Source organism: Alligator mississippiensis, chromosome 9 (genome assembly GCF_030867095.1).
Source record: "Alligator mississippiensis isolate rAllMis1 chromosome 9, rAllMis1, whole genome shotgun sequence".
NCBI classification, from domain to species: domain Eukaryota; kingdom Metazoa; phylum Chordata; order Crocodylia; family Alligatoridae; genus Alligator; species Alligator mississippiensis.
This window is the reverse complement of record NC_081832.1, coordinates 5,422,208-5,440,398: the sequence shown is the minus strand read 5'-3', so window position 1 is coordinate 5,440,398 and position 18,191 is coordinate 5,422,208. Positions and strand designations below refer to the sequence as shown.

General features: G+C 48.7%; 1 protein-coding gene across 2 annotated transcripts; it reads right to left on the bottom strand.

Moving 5' to 3' along the window:
• Positions 1–533: 533 nt before the first annotated feature.
• GATA5 (GATA binding protein 5) lies at positions 534–17,885 on the bottom strand. 2 transcript variants are annotated; one of them, XM_019484462.2, is made up of 7 exons: positions 17,741–17,885; positions 16,443–17,003; positions 15,217–15,386; positions 5,368–5,493; positions 4,020–4,107; positions 3,013–3,137; positions 534–1,275 (listed from the first exon to the last, which is right to left on the bottom strand). In XM_019484462.2, exons 2-7 carry the CDS (start codon positions 16,939–16,941, stop codon positions 1,123–1,125), a joined length of 1,161 nt encoding a protein of 386 aa, XP_019340007.1. In that variant the 5' UTR covers positions 16,942–17,003; positions 17,741–17,885; the 3' UTR covers positions 534–1,122. The 2 variants fall into 2 exon arrangements, with proteins under 2 accessions (XP_019340007.1, XP_006274390.2); XM_006274328.4 differs by lacking the exon at positions 17,741–17,885 and adding an exon at positions 17,382–17,483.
• Positions 17,886–18,191: the final 306 nt, after the last annotated feature.

Genomic DNA, 18,191 nt, shown 5'->3' with positions numbered 1-18,191 from the left:
TACCAAGTTGGTAGGGTGGGGAAAGGAGTACCCAATTATTTTCCCTCTCAAGTACGGAGCCCTGACTCAGACCGCACACGGCCGGCCGACCGGCTGTCGACCAACGTGCCGTTTTCACAGCTGTGCCTATAGTGTGAAAAGCGGCCGAGTTCACAGCTGTGCAAGCCTGTAAGCACCCCAGCCAAACTACAACTTACCCAGAAGGGTTGTTGTCAGCTCTGTTTTATCGTAAATCCAGACGGCACCCAAAGGGCTCCCAAAAATCATTATTTTTTTCAAATCTTATAACCTTTCAGAGTTTGACTCATGTTTTAAGTGCTTGGAGTTTACCCTACTGGATACAACAAGGAAGTAATACAAAAGAAAATCTATGTTTAAAGTTTTTATTATTGGGTTTTTTGTTTTTTTTTTTTTTACCATTTCTGGTTTAAAATAGTTTTTTCTTTGGAGACAGAACTGGAAGAACGGCGTGTTTATTTCATGGCTGACTCATCGGGTCGTGTGGATAGGATAAATGCTTCAGAAGCTAATGCTCTATAGAGATGATTGTTTTTAATATAAAACAGTAAATGTTTAGAACAACAGGTTCCCCACTCCCCCCTTTCCTGCCATGGCCAATAAAGCATAAAAAGGCCACACAGTTTACATTTTAATAATATTAAGTTACTTGGTGCCATGTTATTGCAGTCTTTATTGGAAAGTGGAATAAGTTGCACACAGAGGAGTCAGAAGAGGGAGAAATCATCATGAATAAACATAGATTCTGGGATGCATTTATTTTTTGGTTTCATCTCAGGAAGGTAAAAAGTTTCCTTGCGAAAACAGACGCCCCCATCCGTCCTGCTTTGGGGAAGGGTCTCCCGTTCACTTCGGCAGAATAAAAGCTTTTAGGGAAGCAAGTACCACAGAACCGGTCAGTCAAGGAGAACGAACCTGGGCACGTTCGGTCACCGTTCTCACTCACCCCATCCGAGAGAAATCTGTCTTTCAATACAGAATCAGATTGACTACTTGGAAACCTTCCAGTCCCAAAGCTCCAAGGCAGCCAGTCCTTCTACCTGCAATCCAGTAGTGAGAAAGGTAGAAAGGTTGGTCCAGAGTGTTTCATGGGAAGCCCAGTTTCTACGCCAATGCCAGTGCACACCAAGAGTCCTGACGGAGGGGGACGCTGAGTCCTGACTGCGGAGTCATGGCAGAAGCGAAGGTGTAATCCTCAGGCTCAAATTTGAACTCGGAGTGGCCGCCGGCCAGTGTATCGTCTGATTGGCTTTGAGCCTAGGGAGATGATGATAAGGACCGAGTTAATATAAAACTATGGATGGTTTTTACGTAGCAATCTCACGTTGAGAAAGTGATATAGCTCCTTTTGTTCGGCATCACTCAGGGATGTCATAGGCTTGTGCTCAGGTCTTCTCACTTATTACTGGGGCTAGGGTTTTCAAAGGTGCCCGAGGGAGTTTGAGGCCCAGCGTGCATTGATACTGAATGGAAACTGGGCTGCTCACTCAGGCTGTATTGGGAACCCCAGCCGTTTGGTTGGACTGAATTGTTTGGGATGAAGGGAAAGTAGCAACAACAGATTACAGAGAGCATGTTATCGGCAGAAGGATGATTATCATATTTGTCATAACGTAGGAACATAAATGTGACAGATCATGAGCATGATAGATTAGATCCGACAATAATTCTATACTCAGGAGAACCCCATAACCAGGCAGAAGAGATGCTTTGTGCTGAGACCGACATGCACAATTTCTGTCTCTCTCTATGTATCCAATAGCCGTGTCCCATTCAGAGACCGCTGGGCACCTCTACTTTCAGAAGCACTACACAAATCAGATTTATTGGTGTCAGGATAAACATCTCCCATACACTGGAGATGGCTCCAAGCCAGGCAGCGTGGATCTCAAGCTGAGCTTCTTACAAATGCAGGCAAGTTGAGATCTGAGAGCTTGGATGGACCCAGCAATGAGATAACGTGCAGCCACAGTACTTGGCATTGCAGACTGGGTTGCAGCCATCTCTTCACCGCGTGGATAAAACCTGCTCGGACAAAGCCTCAGGGCAAAAAAGGGGTCTTGTACCCAAGACTGGTAGGAACTGCTGATTCTGCTGCATCTTCACCAATGAAGTACAGCTCAAAGCTGGAAAGGGAGCTCCACCCAGAAGCATGTGCATCTAACTGACATGTTTAGGGGTCTGGAATTTCCTACACTAGGTTCCTCATGCTTACACTGGTTTTACAACACCATAACTCCACTGACTCTGTTGCATTTACTTCTAGGTCAGCACTGAATGAATTCAGATCACGTTCTACCTGGTCTCCAACTCCTTAACAGTTTGCCACTTCCTGGACATGAGATGCTTACTGTGCATTAGCCTAACAACACTGTGCAATAACTTGTCACGGCAGAAACCATGCTAATAGCCTACTGCGCAGTGTTATTAGGCTAATGCACAGTAAGCGTCACTAAATAACCGTGCGCCAGCACTATTGTGCAGTAACTCTAGGTACTGTGCATTTAGTTAGTACTTTATTAAGTACTAAACTAAATGAGCAATATCTAAAGTGCATTAATGAACGTGTAGATGCACCCCCTGTCCCTGAGCAAAGGTGCCAGGACTTTCAAGATCTCCTGCCCCAGGGAAGCCCCACAGATGTGCTCACTTGGCCTTGTTATGGGCAGGTCCAGCCCTGAAGTCTCATTCTCTACTTCATGGAGAATTTCCACACACATGGTTTTCATTTCATGTTGGAACAAAAATCAAATTCAGAAACAATGAAACCCTCGATGGAAGGTCATTGCTGTTCTCTGCCCAGCTCTACAGAGTGCCTGTACCAATGCCTCGTAGTTTCCAAAACAAAAGGTGCAACTGGAGGGAGAGGACACGCTAAGGGGATGTCCCGCACCAGGCAGTATCTAAACCAGACCTATTGCACAGAAACTTAAGAGCATCTCATATGAAGCCAGTGCAAGCCAGTGCAAGTCGCTCTCTCCTCTTGTGCCTTACCTGGGAAATCGACACGATCGTTTGTCCCGGGAACTGCGATGTCACACTGGGCTCGGTTTTTAAAGTGACGGTGCTGTCTGAGTTTGTAATGGAGGAAGGGGAGTTAGTGGCTGAAGTTGTCGACCCTGAAAGGCAATGGTTACAAGTATGGTAAAGCAACACAGGCACCGATCACTTTTGAAAGCATTTATATTTTTATGGCTGCCTGCACTTTCATCGAAGGGGAGACTCTCCGATCTCACAATGCTACCGTTGCACAGGAGTATGTGGCACCACCAAGCAGAGCTGACTGGTAGGGGGCACGATAGAGAAATGTGGGTGGGAGGTAGAGACATGATAAATGCATGCTTTATTTCTCATGCACCTGCCTGATGGAGGCTGGCATTCCTCCAGAGTCCATCAGGGCTGCCCTCCAATCTGCTGGAGGGGTGCTGCGAGCGAAGCATGAGGCACAGGCCATCTGGGGCATGCCTGCGTCCTGCTTTTTCCTTCTACCCCCTTGCTGCCTACCTTAGCCTGATTGAGAGCCCCGCAGCCCCACAACCCATTACCCGCCCTGCTCCACACCATCTGGAAAGTCTGATGGCAGAGACATCAAGGGCTCCTGAAATGAATTTTCCTTCCTAGGTCTCTCACCTCATTACTCCTGCCAAGCACCAATGGGTAAGACTAGGAATTGCATATGCCTTCTGAAAAGGCCAGCAGGTTAACAGTTAATGCCACAGCTTTGTTTCTGTTGTCTCACAACTTTGGGGAGTGAGCCCCCCACTGAGATGAATGGCGCTGTTTGGACTCAAGAAAACAACAGATCCTCAAGCTGCATCTAAAGGGTTTTCTTTCCCACCACAACCAAAAGTCCTTCCTCACCCCCATGCTTTTTTCTAAGAGAAGAAGACGACCAACCAGCTGTATCGGAGACCAACCAATTCCATAGTAATAGACTTATTCAAAACATCGGACCCTGCTTATGGTCTAAGCCAAAGGGAAGGGCAAGTAAAGAGCAGTACCTGTTGAAGTTTTGCCTTTGCTTATGTTTTTAGGCTTCCTTTTCCTCGTCTGGATGCTTTCCTTTTTCATTGCCAGAGGTCGTGGTACCTTGACATCCATAAAGTTGAGAACCATTAATATTGCATTTTACTTAGGTCGTAACCACAAATTTGCTGCTTTTCTGTTTACATACTGTAGTGTGTGTGATGCACTTACGGGCCTTGTCCTTCAGTACGTGCTATTTTTCTTTGCAATAGGCCTTGGCTGGAAGATGTATAAGGCTGAACAGCTAAGGGTTTCCCACAATTTTTTCCCCCCCTAATTTCCTATTTTCCTTTTCCTGATTTATTAGTGACCTCTACAACTGCATCTTATTACATTATACCAGCATCTGGGGAACTCAATGGTTTACACATAATCATCGCTTTAATCACTGGGCCATCAGTTTCTCTGGTCCAGGCTAAAGGATTAAAGCTGCTTTCTGACCTACGGGCAGGGTTTTGGTAATTCCCATCCTTAGTGGATAAAAGTTATTATGACAAAAATCCCATTCCCAATTTGACACTAACTGGCCCCTATGTAGAAAGCGAGAGGCACCATAGATTCAGTCAGCATTGGGACTATCCTCTCTGAATGGCCTTTCCAGGTCAAGTGTGGTATGATTACAATAAAAAAAAGTCTATCCTCCTCAAACCAGGGAACTCCAAGGTTAGTAATTAATATGGATCTTCTTAACACATTAAAATAGAAATATGAGCCAAAAAAGACTTATGCCTTTGCCCCTGTGACAACAAACTGGAAAGCAGAGTGACTGTATTTAAAATGCTTGTGTGTTAAGGCTGGAAGAGCCTGCTAACGATTACCTGCTCTGAGCGCTGGTATAACCCAGATCCCAGAGAGCCAGCTAGTCATTTCTGCACCAGGCCTGTCATTTCTGTTTGAGCAATGCTGCATCTCTTAGGAAGACATACGGTGAAGTAACAGAGACTCCACCATGCCCGTAAGCCTTCATGGGTGAAAAGACACCTTATTTCTAGTCTGAATTTTTCTTCCTTTAGTTTCCAGCCACTGGATCTTGTTTTTTGCCTTTTTTTCTGGTAGATGAACAAGCCATCTACCGTCAAAAAATCGAACCTGGGAAAAAGTAATCTCTTAGCCTTCTCTTGAAGCTAAACTAAACAGACTGAGCTTTTCGTTATACGGCACTGGATCATTATTGTAGCTCTTTTCTGAATCCTTTCCAGTCGCTGGACTGGATGAAGCTGCTGCTTTGAATATAAAGTCAAGGCATGGTATTTTGAACCCCTTGGAAAATGATGAAAGGCGTGCCTAGAATGGTTTCCTTCAGAGGATGAGTGAGTTCCTTACCCCATGGAGCTTCATGTATAATCCACAGGCGTTGCAGACGGGTTCTCCTTCTGCGTTGCGTCTCCAGAGGGTGGTGTTGGTTGTGTGACAGTTAGTGCAACAAAGACCAGCACGTCTAGATGATGACTATAAGAAATAGAACATATGCACGCACATGAGACAAGAAAAAGTAGGAGTCTGCATGAAGAGGAAAAAGAAAAACCTCAGCTTATGCCGATTTCCTGGAAAATGAAAAATGCTGAAAAATGTCCGAGATAACAAAATTCACATAAAAGAAATTGCATTCTAGTGAGATCATTTTCATTTGCAAATGCTTTTTTATTGAGATTGATAAACCTGCCAGATATCCTTTTAATCTCTTGCATTAATGTTAAACAAATCTGTTCCAAGAAGTAATATTTCATAACATGGTGCAATGATTTCTAAGCCATCCAGTCAGATGGAGAACGATTTTATAAGAACTGTTATCCAGCAGAAATTTTACAAACTCTATAGAAGCACACTGTTGCTCTAACTCAACTGTTCTTCAACTGTACTGTACACAAACCCCCCATTAAATTACCAACGGCCAAATGAAACTCTGGTATAAAACTGCTGGAGTCAATGGAGTTACGTCAGTGTTGGCTGGACTTTGTAAATTCGGTATGAAAAAATTATGCTTTGTGTGTGTTGCATATGGTACGTCTCATCTAAAAGACCAAAAACACCAGATAAAAATTAATGAATGATCCATTTTTCTGGTCATTGATTCTGGAATTAGGCCTCCAAATGACTGTTTCTTTAGGGTAGAAGAAACACTTTGGCAGAAGCAGCAACTGTCAGCCGTATCTGTCAACTACATGCTCAGCCATTGGGAAAGTCAAGAGCTCCCAACACAGGGTTTTAGCTTGTCAACTTATGGGTGTTTCATTATAACATCTCTTAATGCTAGGCATTCAAAGTATTTTAATAGGACACTTCAGTAAGTGGAAGCATACCAGCACCATATTTAATATTAAGGACTATCTCCACATTCAGATGTTTGACTGACATTCTTCAGCCTTGAGAAAATAATTTCAGTTCATCACAGAGACAAATGACACATGATGTGAGCTAGGAAGAATTCAACATCTGTTTATTTTTCCATTGCGGCTTCCATTATTACTCAGCCTTGCGATAAATTAGGCGCAATGAGTAGGAATAAAAAAGAAAGGCTTTGCATCGTTAGTAGGCAAGTAGAGAATCAGGTTTGAGTTTCAGAGATGTGGGCTGATGTGACACTCCTCTGATTTTTTTATGTAAAGAGGCTTCATGGTAACTAGCAGCAAATAATGACGTTGCTTTATAAAACTCTTTCGTTTTCAAAAAAATAACCTGTCAAAAACATAAACCCAAGGTGCAATCTGGTTTAATCGGTACCTGCGTTAAAATTTTTCCTTAGCAAGCCCTGTCCCTAGCAAGAACAGAGCCATGATTGTACCTGGGCAAAATCCTGCTCTCAGAGATGCTACCTTAACTCTTGCTAGGCCCAGTCCATGAAAGCCCCATGTACAACCTGTGCCATGATCAATCCTGTGAAGTGTTCAGCCCTCCTGCTAAGCCAGAGAGAAAGGAGATCTGCCAGTGCCACCCTGGACTCGTCCCACCAAGGCAGCTTATACAGCAAGCCGATGGGATTACGCACAGAAATAAGTGCTACACCTGTTTCTGAGGGTTGGGGTTTCCAGAACTGCTAATGGGTGGCTTGGCTGTTCCCACTGAAGATTGCAGGGATTTTACTAGGGAGTGGGACCAAAATAAGGCCAATGGGAAGAATCTGAAAGTCTCGGTGTTTGCAAGTTGAGCTACCAGAAGAGACACTTAGGGGCTTGCCTATATATAGCAACAGCCACTGGGTTTGGAGAAAGGGGGACTTCAAATTCAGTAGTTGAGTGCCTCGTGACTTGAGCGTGTACAGCGTGAGTGGACCTATCCAGCTCTGTCCTGCCTTGAACCAGCGGACCCAGTGAAGGCTCAGGTCTCATGACAGGGGGTTGACCCAGCGGGCGCCTATACACGAGCAGCGAGGCTGCTCCAACATGCCGCGATTGCAGCGCATCGGACCAGACTCAATTAATCAAGGCTGCTGGATTGTGGTAATTACCGCGCTCCAGCATCTCATGCATCAGCGTCCCCATGCTTAAAAATGGCAGCGGGGCTCGTTATCTCAAGCTCGTTCTTTAGATAAAGCGTCCTCGCCACCATTTTAAGCGGGGGAATGCCGATGCATGAAATGCTCCTGGCACTAGAATGGCTCTGCCACTCTAATCAAAGCTCTCTCCCCCCATCCCCAGAGCACATGTAGAAATGCCCGGTGAAACCTGATCACTGCATTTACATTATAAATGGCACAAAACCATTCCATGTCCTTATATGCCCATACCACCTTAGTCACTGGGCACCTTGCAATTGTGACCGGCTTTTATCCGCCCGAGTCTCTGCGAGGTAGGGAGGTGTTATCCCCATTTCACAAATGGGAACTGAAGCACAGGGCGATTAACTGCCGTGTCCAAAATCAAATGCAAACTCCGTGGTGAGGCGGGAGCAGACCCACCACCTCGTCAGTCCACTGCCTGACCCGCTAGTAAGATCTTGCTAAGGTTTTTGCCTCATTTTTGATGAAAGTGAGAGTAACACGTACCTGACCGAACCCAGAACCAGCTATTTATTCCTAATGAGCTCAATGAGAGCACAACCAAGCCTCACCAAGTTACCAAAAATATCATGTCTAAGCGCTCTCTGCAACTGGTCGTTCTGAATTTTGAAAGAAAGACGCAGTCAAGGCTACTTGTGTTCACTGAAGGACAAAACTACAATACGGTACGGTGAATTTCCCAGCAGTTCACTTAAAAGAAAGCGCGTTCCTGCCCGCCCCCACCCCATCTGCCTTTGTAGCGTTCTGACCTTGTCTAGGAAGCTATTGACTTCAACATTGTGCTCTAGTGTTTATTTATACAAATGCAGTGTACACTTAAACAGAAAAGCTCTTCATGGGCTGCACTTGACAGCAACTGCTGCTGATAAGCTCGAGGAATCATTAGTTTGAGCGCGCTGAATACAGCCCACGTTATAAAAGTTATACCGAGACTCCGCCAGAGTTCGTAGCCCCGAGATGCAAGGAATTCAGACTGGATGGAGCTGTCTGAGAGGTCGGGCCAGCGTTTGCAGCGAAACCACCAAATCCCCAGTGACTCGCCTAGTTTCATTTTCGAACCCGGAAATGAAATCAGGCAAGTTGCACGGAAAATACCTTTGGACCCGAGACCGTTCAATCAAAATGTAGCCAAGCTTTTGCCGCATTTAGACAGGCCCGACGGGTGGGAGAGTAGGTTCGCTTAAAATCCTGCCGCATCAGATGAACTTCATGAATATGGACTGTGGGGAGTGTAGCTGGGTCAGCTCGTCTAGGCAAAATCCTGCTCTCAGAGATACTGCCTTAACTCTTGCTGTGATTAATCCTGCAAAGTGCTCAGCACGTGCACTAAACCCCTAGGGAAAGGAGAGGAGCGCTGTGCAGATCTGCCAGAGCCACCCTGGAGTCGTCCCACCGACACAGCCTATATAGCAAGCTGCGGGACATAGCAGACTACCCCTGTTTGAATCTGAGCCCTGCCTCTGACCTCTCAGCTTTGAACGAACCTGAAACTCGAGGGATTTGAGATCATGTGAACTAAAATTCTTGGGGACGTTAATCAAAACTTGTAACATCCTAGAAAAATAGGGCTGAAAGGGACCTTAGATCATCTTATTCAACCCCTTCTCATGGCAGATCACCCCTGTTTAAACCATCCCAAATAAATGCTCGTCTAACCTGCCCTTACGAATTGCCGATAGCAGACATGCCACAACTGCTCTAGATAAACCATTTCAGTGATTATCTACCTCGCAGCTGGAAAGCGCTTCCTCATATATAACCCAGATCTCCTTTGTAGCAATGTGTGCCCGTTACTCTTTGTCCCTGATAAAGTTCGCACCGACCTAGGTAGATCCCTATTCACTTCGTGCGGCATTTACGATCCAACCCTAAGTCAGCTTGCCCAAAGCGGTATTACCTCCATGCGAACAGTTAAGGTATAGCTGTCATAAAAGACATGTCTGAAACCCCTCTGTCAAGGGAATCCTCTGTCCCTCGTGGACTGTGATTGCCATTATTGGTTTACTTTGTGGTTATCTGACATGCGTTGTAAAAATTGTCATGCTTTTAAGCTCTTGGTTTTCTTCCCCGCCCTTACCACAACAGTATAATCATTTCCGTGGAACACGTCCACGCACAAAGCACTGCTCTAGCACAATGATTTCAGGAGACACTGCAGACACTATAGTATGTTTCTGTGCAGTATCCGAAGGGCAAAGCTCTAGGGCTACTGAAAGGAAAAAAAAGGTAACTTGAACGTGCTGGGCAATAACGGCTTTCTCAGCAGTGGCCCAGTCTGACAATTAGCAGACTGAACAAGGACTCAGTTAAGACCTCAAAAGCTGGCTCCAAACTAGATTTTAGTAGTCAGGGCTGTTCAGCCCTGCAGAGACAATGCACTACATGTGTATCAAGCCCTGAATCTGTGGCCATTTCTGCAATAACTCAGCTTTCTAATCTGAGCAGTTCCCAACGAACTCTGTAGGACTACCTATGTATAACAAGCCACATGTGCTTTCAGGACCAGGTCCTAACTTAATAGTTATAAAACATTTCAAAGTACCTTGTCTATGAAAGGTGTCTGTAATGCAAAACTCTGTCCTATCCCGTCTCTGAGTTACTGCTTTCTATTGAAATCAGTACGAGCATCCTATTCATTTTAAAGACAACACTGATACAACTCATACATCACAGAACAGCTGCCTACGCTGCCTACAGATTGTCACCCTTATAATGCACTAGCAATCGTACACTTCTTGCTCTACTGTATCATCTTATACATGAATAGGCTGACTGATGTGAAACTGCTGAGTATCCTTCCCGCTGCACTGTATAAAGTCATTCTGAAATCTCTAGCAAAAGGCATATCTTTTAATTTGGTGGGACTTTGCATAGTAAAAAGAGCAGGCATCAACATAACACACAAGGAAATATCTGGTTACAGAACTAAGAACCTAAAACACAACAGCAGCAGACTAATTGCAATGTCTGCATCTCCAAGCACTATAAGAAGGCATAACTGAACTGTTCCTAAGGTTATTGATACTGTAATATTTACTTGAAGTTCCTAATACAAGTACAGGGCACTTTCCCTATCAATGAGGCTAGCATAGGAAAGATGACATGCAGTGCTTTGCCCCCACCCCCCAAAAACCAAACCAAACCAAACAGCTGTGGAACAAACTTTGTAAATTTAGAAAATAGCAAGATGAAATCTGTAATTTCTGTAACCAGATATTTCCCTGTGTGTTACTTTGATGTCTGGGTCTTCTCTTTTTACTATGCAAAGCCCCGCCAAATAAAAAGACAAGCCTCTTCCTAAAGATTTCAAAATTAAATGTGAAACTTAATTTAAAAAGAATGTTTTATGAGGCTAAAGACACACCCAGGATGACATCGGGCACCAAAAGCTAATCCTTGAGGGATCTGCTGAGAATGTACTAAGTAATAATAATCTGAATAATAATACCACCAAATCCACGGTAGGACTTTGCATGCAAACAAAGGGAAAAATGGAACAAACAGAAATGCCCCTTTTCCTGGACTATATGAAAAGACCAACCCTGCTGTTTTTGTTTGAGCTGCTTTCAGATCAGGACCCAGTATTTTAGCCTTATTATTCACTGAATTGGGTATCACATACTGCTTCCCATGTTAGAGACAGTTGCAGGGCACGCTCAGCTCTCATTCACTTTCCATTCACTGCCCATTCATTTTCCTTACAAATCCAAAGTCTGTTAGTCCACACAAGGTTGCTAGAGCAGCCAAAACTGCCCTTGAGTTGTGCGTGAGAAATGGTTGTGGCAATAAGATTGACTGCTGCAACATCCTTGTGTTGTCCAGTGTCTGCAACTGCCAAGATGCATGAGATCTGCTTCACTGCTGGCTAGTGGCTCGCTCCTGCAGCGCAGAAGTCAGTGTGAACTTTTCCAGTGGCTTCAGTGGATGCCAAATCAGCTCCACTAGTTACAAAACCCTGCCCCACTACTTCAAAAAATACCAAGACCTATATGACCAAAGGAGCATTTAGGAAAAAACACAGAGGGGTACGGGTTGCAGAAGGGTTTCCCAGACAAAGTCTGACTCCTCTCGGGTGCAGTGTGCTTCGCGCACAGCCCACGTCCCTGCAGCCTGAGCCAGGGGACTGAACACAAGAAGGGCAACATGTGCACATAGGGGTTTATCTGAATGTCAGGTTCTCTGCTCCATCATGGGGGATTGGGAAGTTACTGGTTGCTAATCAGTAATGATTCAGCTAGGCAGGGATCCAGTATAAGGAAAGTCCAAACACTGAACATACCTCCACAAAAAAACCCTTAGTAGTATGTCCCAACTGGCCCTGAAGCAAAGTCCAGAGCAGCGGAGACTTGAATTTCACCTATACCACTAGTTATATCCCCCCAGCTTGGACACCCCACTAGAAGCAAAAAATATGCGGGACTGAGAGCTGAATCTCCCCACCCCCTCTGCCCTTTCTAACCCAGTTGGCTTTTCCTCTTACGAAGTAAAACCAATTTTCCGTTCTCCAGAAAACTGCAGGGCTCTGAAATTCAGTTTCATCCCAAATTAGGTTAAAAGTCAGGCAAAACCTTTACTTTGTGCACCGACTGAAACATTCGGAAATATTTCCCTTTTGCTTTGTTGAAGTGTGTTGTGCGGACAAGGTCTTAAAGCTGCATTTTTATAAGATCATAGCATTTAATTTTGACTTTGTTGTCACGTTTCATAGGATAGCGTAGTACCCAAAATGATAAAATTAAAAGGGCTTTGGTAATTTCCCAAGGACAGAAGTTGACCTAATCAATGTGTTCCTGGAAAACATATGATTTGTGGAATCGGTACGGTCCGATGGAAAACAGTTGGAACTGAAAATTTTTGACCCATCCTACTCATACGGCTGCAGCAGAAGTGGAAGAGGAGCTGTGATCGGGACTAATCCAGGGAAGCCCAGAAAAAAGCCACTGCTCCACTGACCAGCCTGGATATAGTGCCATGGGGGAGTGCAGGAGACCTAGCTCAGCATCTCGCCAGGCAGGAACAAGAATCTTATTAAAGGGGGAACGTATTAGCCTCCATTTCTTTAGAGCCCTTTACGTGAGCTGGGAGAACGATCCTACAGCAAACATCGCTCTGGAGTCACTTTGTACAAGTACCGCCGAGATCCAAACACAGACCTGGCTATTTTTCTTTCGTTGTTATTTCAACCCTTCCACGCTATTTTCTCTAACGAAATTAGTAGCCTTTCTCTGGATTTGCATGCGTGTAAACGAGAACAGAGACAGGGACACCGATCAGACTAAAGCACATGAGAAATTTTCCAGGGACACATTTTTTTCTGTCAGTTAAAGCAAAAATGCTTCATTTTGACAGAGGCAGACAAGGTTCCTTGGGTGAATTTGATATCTTTTATTAGACCAACCCAAATAGTTGGAGAATATTTATTAAGCAAGGCGTATTTTAAAACCCAGAGTGCAATGTTTTGATTTTCGATTTAGAGAGGAATATATCTTCCAAATATTTAACTGTATTATACAGGGCATTATAGAAGATAAAATGTAAAAACAAAATCAAAATCAGAATGAACCATTTTGATCAACATGTCAGACCATCTTTAAAAAAAAATAATGTCATGGAAGGTGTCAAAATGTTTTGTTTTCATTCTGTTTATGATGAAACAAAATTCGAATTAATCACAGCATGAAAAACCCAGCTCTTACAAAGAGCTGATTCACACACACAAGTATCCTGGATATTGCCAATGACTGATTTTCAAGGTAAAACTTTTACATCTAACAACTAACTTTACACTTTCAAAAGTGAATTTATATGAGAAAGAAACATCTCCTCCCTCTTGCCACAAACTGCAATGAGATTCAGGGGAATCCAACACCTGGAAGATTAATACTAGAATCTGAAAACACTGCAAGCAGCTAATTAAGAGCACAGATCTAAATCTAAACTTCAGCCAACCCTGACAGCTGAGAGGCATCAGTGACTCCCTGGGGCTCCAGCCTATCCTATTTATTTAGTTGGGGCCCAATTCTGCTTCCATGCAACTTTTCAGCCAGCTCTGACATCTATGGAAAGAGGATTGATCAGAGATCAGCAGCAGTTCCCTATATCCAGAAAGCAGATAGATATGCACCTTCGCAGACTAATTAAATGATATATATTTAGTTGTACATGTCTGTGTATGTGTATTTTGTATACATATAGCACAAACTTTCCTGAACCCAAGTTCCCTTCATCAGATGCTGTGAAAGGATGTGCAGAAAGCAGAGTATAGGAAGGAGAAAGAAACTAGAACACAAAAGCCAAGGAAGAAGGGTGAAAGAGAGAGAGAGCCAGCCCAGGCTCTTACAGATCTCTTCACCCAAAATTGTATCGAATCTAGGAGGTAAATTTATTGGTGTGACTGATATATAAAAGATGCATACATATATGAATGCATAAAGTCAAAATATGTGCGGGTAAAGTCAGTATCCTATATACACACACATATATACATATACACATACATACACACACATATGTATTCATATATACGTATATATCATGTGTATTAATATATTAATACAGATATGTGTGAATATATATCTGTATCCATATTCTGTATATATATATTCACACACATATCTGTATTAATATATATGATATAATAATTAATATATGATATATATGTATATGTGAATGCATATGTATATACATACATGTGTACATGTGTGTATACACACACATATATATGTGTGTGTATGTGTATGTATAGACATCTAGATATGTACACATATCTATACATACACATACACACATATACATATACATGTGTGTATACACACACACATACACACACATAAAGGGAGAGAGATATATACGCAACTGACAGTACCCATACACATGTCTATATATTACTCACATATAGACAAATACATGCACAGAAATGTGTATAGACACACGCACACATATAGATGCAAATACAGACCTATACGTGTGTATTTGGATATAGCGGGGAGGGTGTATAAACACCAACAGCTCTACCTATGTATGCTAAGAACTTTTTTCCAACTACTCAGCTGGTCTCTAATACAAGACATCACACATCTACTCCAAGAACCTTGCCTTCCTACATATGTATTGGTATCCATGTGTGTGAGTACACAACACGCACAGGGGAGCTACCTCCTGTGGGGTGCCGCTGCCCCAGGCATCAGCGCGGCTCTGCCCCTCTTTCCCAGCCGCCTGTGGGGTGCAGAAGTGCGGGGCCAGCCCCCCTGAAGACCCCGCTGCACAGCTCCCGGCCCCTCACAGCCCTGCAGAGCTGTCCCAGTGGGAGCCCAGGCATTTCCCGGCGCCTGGGCCCCGATCCTGGCACCCCCCAGGGCAGGGCTGGTCCCGACTGGGAAGCAGCAGAAACCTTCCTACTCCCGGGAATAAAGGTCTCTTAAAAGTCAAAAGTCCTTCCCCCTCGTGCCCGGCCCTTGCCCCAGGAGTCCGCGCCCCCCGTCGGGGCTTAGATCTGCCGCTGCCCCAGCCGCAGCCAGCCTCCAGCCTGCAGCCGGCTCTGCCCCCGGCGCCAGAGCCCGGCTCCCCGCTCCCCGCCGGCGCCTCGACGGCGGCCCCCGGCTGCGCCCCGCCGGGTGCTGCGGGCTGGACCCGAGCGGAACCGCCCCCTTAGCCCGTGCAAAGCCCGGCGGCCTTACCAGTCTCTTCTGCGGCTTGATGAGCGGCCGGTTGATGCCGTTCATCTTGTGGTAGAGCCCGCAGGCGTTGCACAGGTAGTGCCCGGTGCCGTCCTTCCTCCACAGCGGCGTGGACATGGCCCCGCAGTTCACGCACTCCCGGCCGTCCCCGGGGAACTCCTCCAAGTACTCTGCAACCCACAGACCCCGCCGCACCGCGGTTAGGGCCCGGCTCCGGCGTGACACCGGAGTGACACCGCCTGCGGCCCGGGGTGCGGGCTGGAGAGCGGCCCCGAGCACGCATCCGGCACTCCGGGGGCGAGCCCTGACGGGAAGGGATCAGTGCACTACCTGCGTGCACCCCGCCGTCTGTGCCCCTCCATCCCGCCTGCACGCGCGCGGAGCGGGGCCCTGCACACGCACGTGGAAATGATGCGCACCTGTATTGCGCCGGAAGAATCCGCGTGTGCAAACGCGAGGCTTCTCCACCGTGCGCACGCACAGTTCACACGCACGGTGTGCATCGGTTCCCCCCGGGATGACACGCCGGGGATGTGCATGCCCGCGTCCCCTACGCCTGTGTCACACGCGTGTGTGCTCTTGCCAGCGTTGCACGCGCACGTGTATCTGAGTCCCCAGGGTCCCGGCCGGGCTCTAGCCCTGGCCCCTCCACGCACAACCCCGAAGGCAGGAGCGGCTCTGGCGGGCTGCAGGAGCGCCGTGCCTGTCTCCGCCGTCCCTCCGGCGCCGCAGGGCACCCCCAGCTCGCCCGACCCGCCGGATTTCGTTCTTAGTGCCCCGGGAAGCTTCCTCGGGGGCGGCTTTGCCTTGGATTTCCAACCCCCTCCACCCCTCCATCCACACAGCGGCTCGGACCCCATGCAAAGCCATGGGACCAAAGCCAGGGGACCCCGCGGAGCTGGATGAAGGCTGAGAGTCTGAACTGCCCGCAATCAGCGGCTTTCCCCGCTCCAGCCTGGCCTGTTGCAGACGGGACCTGCCGGGGCAACAGCCACGCAGATGTGCCCAAATGTTCAGGGGGTGGGGGCAGCCGGAGCCCCCTCTTCCTCCCCAGCAAAGCATCATTGCCTCCCAGGGGCTCCCGCGGGGCAGGGGCTAGGCTCCGAGGGTGAAGGGCCCGATCCGGCTTCCCCAGGGGGACAGGCTAGGCTGACGCGCCCCGATGGGGAGGGCAGGGGGGTGGGTGACTGTGCATCCCAGGGCAGCAGGGCCCGGCTGTCACCTACCGAAGGTGGCTCTCCGGCCGGGCAGGCCCTGCCTGCTCTGGAGGCTCTGCAGGACGCTGCTCTCGAAGGGCCCCGCGGGCCAGGACGGAGGCATGTCCGGGCTCACGTAGGCCGGGTAGGCGCTGGAGTAGGTCCCCCCGACGGAGCGCACCAAGGCGCCGCCGTACTGGTCCCGGCCGGCGCTGCCCAGCAGCAGCGGGCTCTGGTAGGCGCCGTCGCGGCCGGCCGCGCTGCTCACGGGCGGGCTGTGCGAGTACGAGAAGCCGGGCGAGGGGTGCGGGCTGCCCGCGTTGAAAGCCGCGCCGTCGGGGCCCGCCTGCGCCCAGCCCGGGTGGCTTTGCGGCGTCGGCTCGCAGCCCTGCAGGTAGGGCAGCGGCTGCAGCAACCGCTGGCTGGGCACGTACACGGGCGGGCTGGCCGAGGAGTGCAGGAAGCTGCCGGAGTCGTGCGAATAAGCCGATTGCCCGGGGTTGGGGGCCAGCGCCAGGCTCTGATACATGGTCGGTCCGCCGGGGCGCAGCTGGGCGCGGGGAGCTCGGCCGGCAGCTCAGTTGCAGGCACCTGAAACACCGGAGCGGAGGGTCACGGGGAGGGCTCGGGAGGCAGGAGCCCCGTGGGGTCCCCCCACGTCCAGCCGCACGCCCTGCCCCTCCTGGAGGCTCGTCCGGCTCTGCCCAGCTACGAGCGGCTCCCACGGAAGAGCCGAGGCCGAGACCTCCCCTTTCCAGCCCTCTGAACTCTCAAGCCGGCAGCGTTCAGGAGAGAGACAGGCCAAAGCTAGTGAGACCCGGCAGTGACCCAAAACCACCCGTTAAAAAAAAAAAAGCAAAAAGCAAAAAATCCCCCCCCCCCCTCCCAGCAGCAGCAGAAATGACCCGATCTGCCCCAGTGCGGCCCCGCGGCCGTCGGGGCTTTGCTGTTTTCGTTGCGGCCCCTCACCGGGAGCAAACGAGCGATCCCTTTTGTCCCGGCCGAAACTCGCTTTCACCCTCCGGGCGTTTCGGATGAACTCCGCGCGCGGCAGCCGGACGCGCCCGTCTAGCGCGGGCAGGGGCGAGTGGGGTTGTCCCCGGGGGGACCCCGCGTCCCGCCTCGGTGGGTTGAAGCAGCCAGGAAGTGAGCGAGAGGTTTTCTCTCCCCACCCTCCACCCCGGCGCTGCCTCTGCCTCTGGCCCCCTCCGCGGCGCGGAGAACGAGCCCGGGCGCTGCTGCGCGGATCCCGCCGCGGGTGCGGATCCCCGGGGGGGCGGCCCCCAGCTCCGCCAAGCCTGCAGGGAGGGGGTCGCGGCGGTACTCACCGCGTGGCGGGCAGCCCCGCATGGCTGGCGCGGCTCCGACCCGCACGGCCTGTCCGGCAGCGGAGGAAGGAGCCGGCGGGAGAGGGGCGGCCCCGGATTGCTGCGGCCGCCACCCCGCCGTGCCAGCGCGTCCCGCCCGGGGCGGCCCCTGCCGCGGGGCAGTTGTAGGGCCGGCCCACGTGACCCGCGCTAGGTAAGCCAGCGGCTCCGCGAGTGGGTGTGGGCCGGCGGGGGCGGGGGCTGCCCCGGGGTGCGGGGCTCCGGCTGGGCGCCGGGAAGTTGTGCGGAGTTGCCCCGGGGCAGGGCTGCGCCTGTCCGGGTCCTGCCGGGCCCAGAAGCCCGCTGGCTTCGTAGTCTGTTTTCTATCTATCTATCTATCTATCTATCTATCTATCTATCTATCTATCTATCTATCTATCTATCTATCTATCTATCTATCTATCTCTATTTT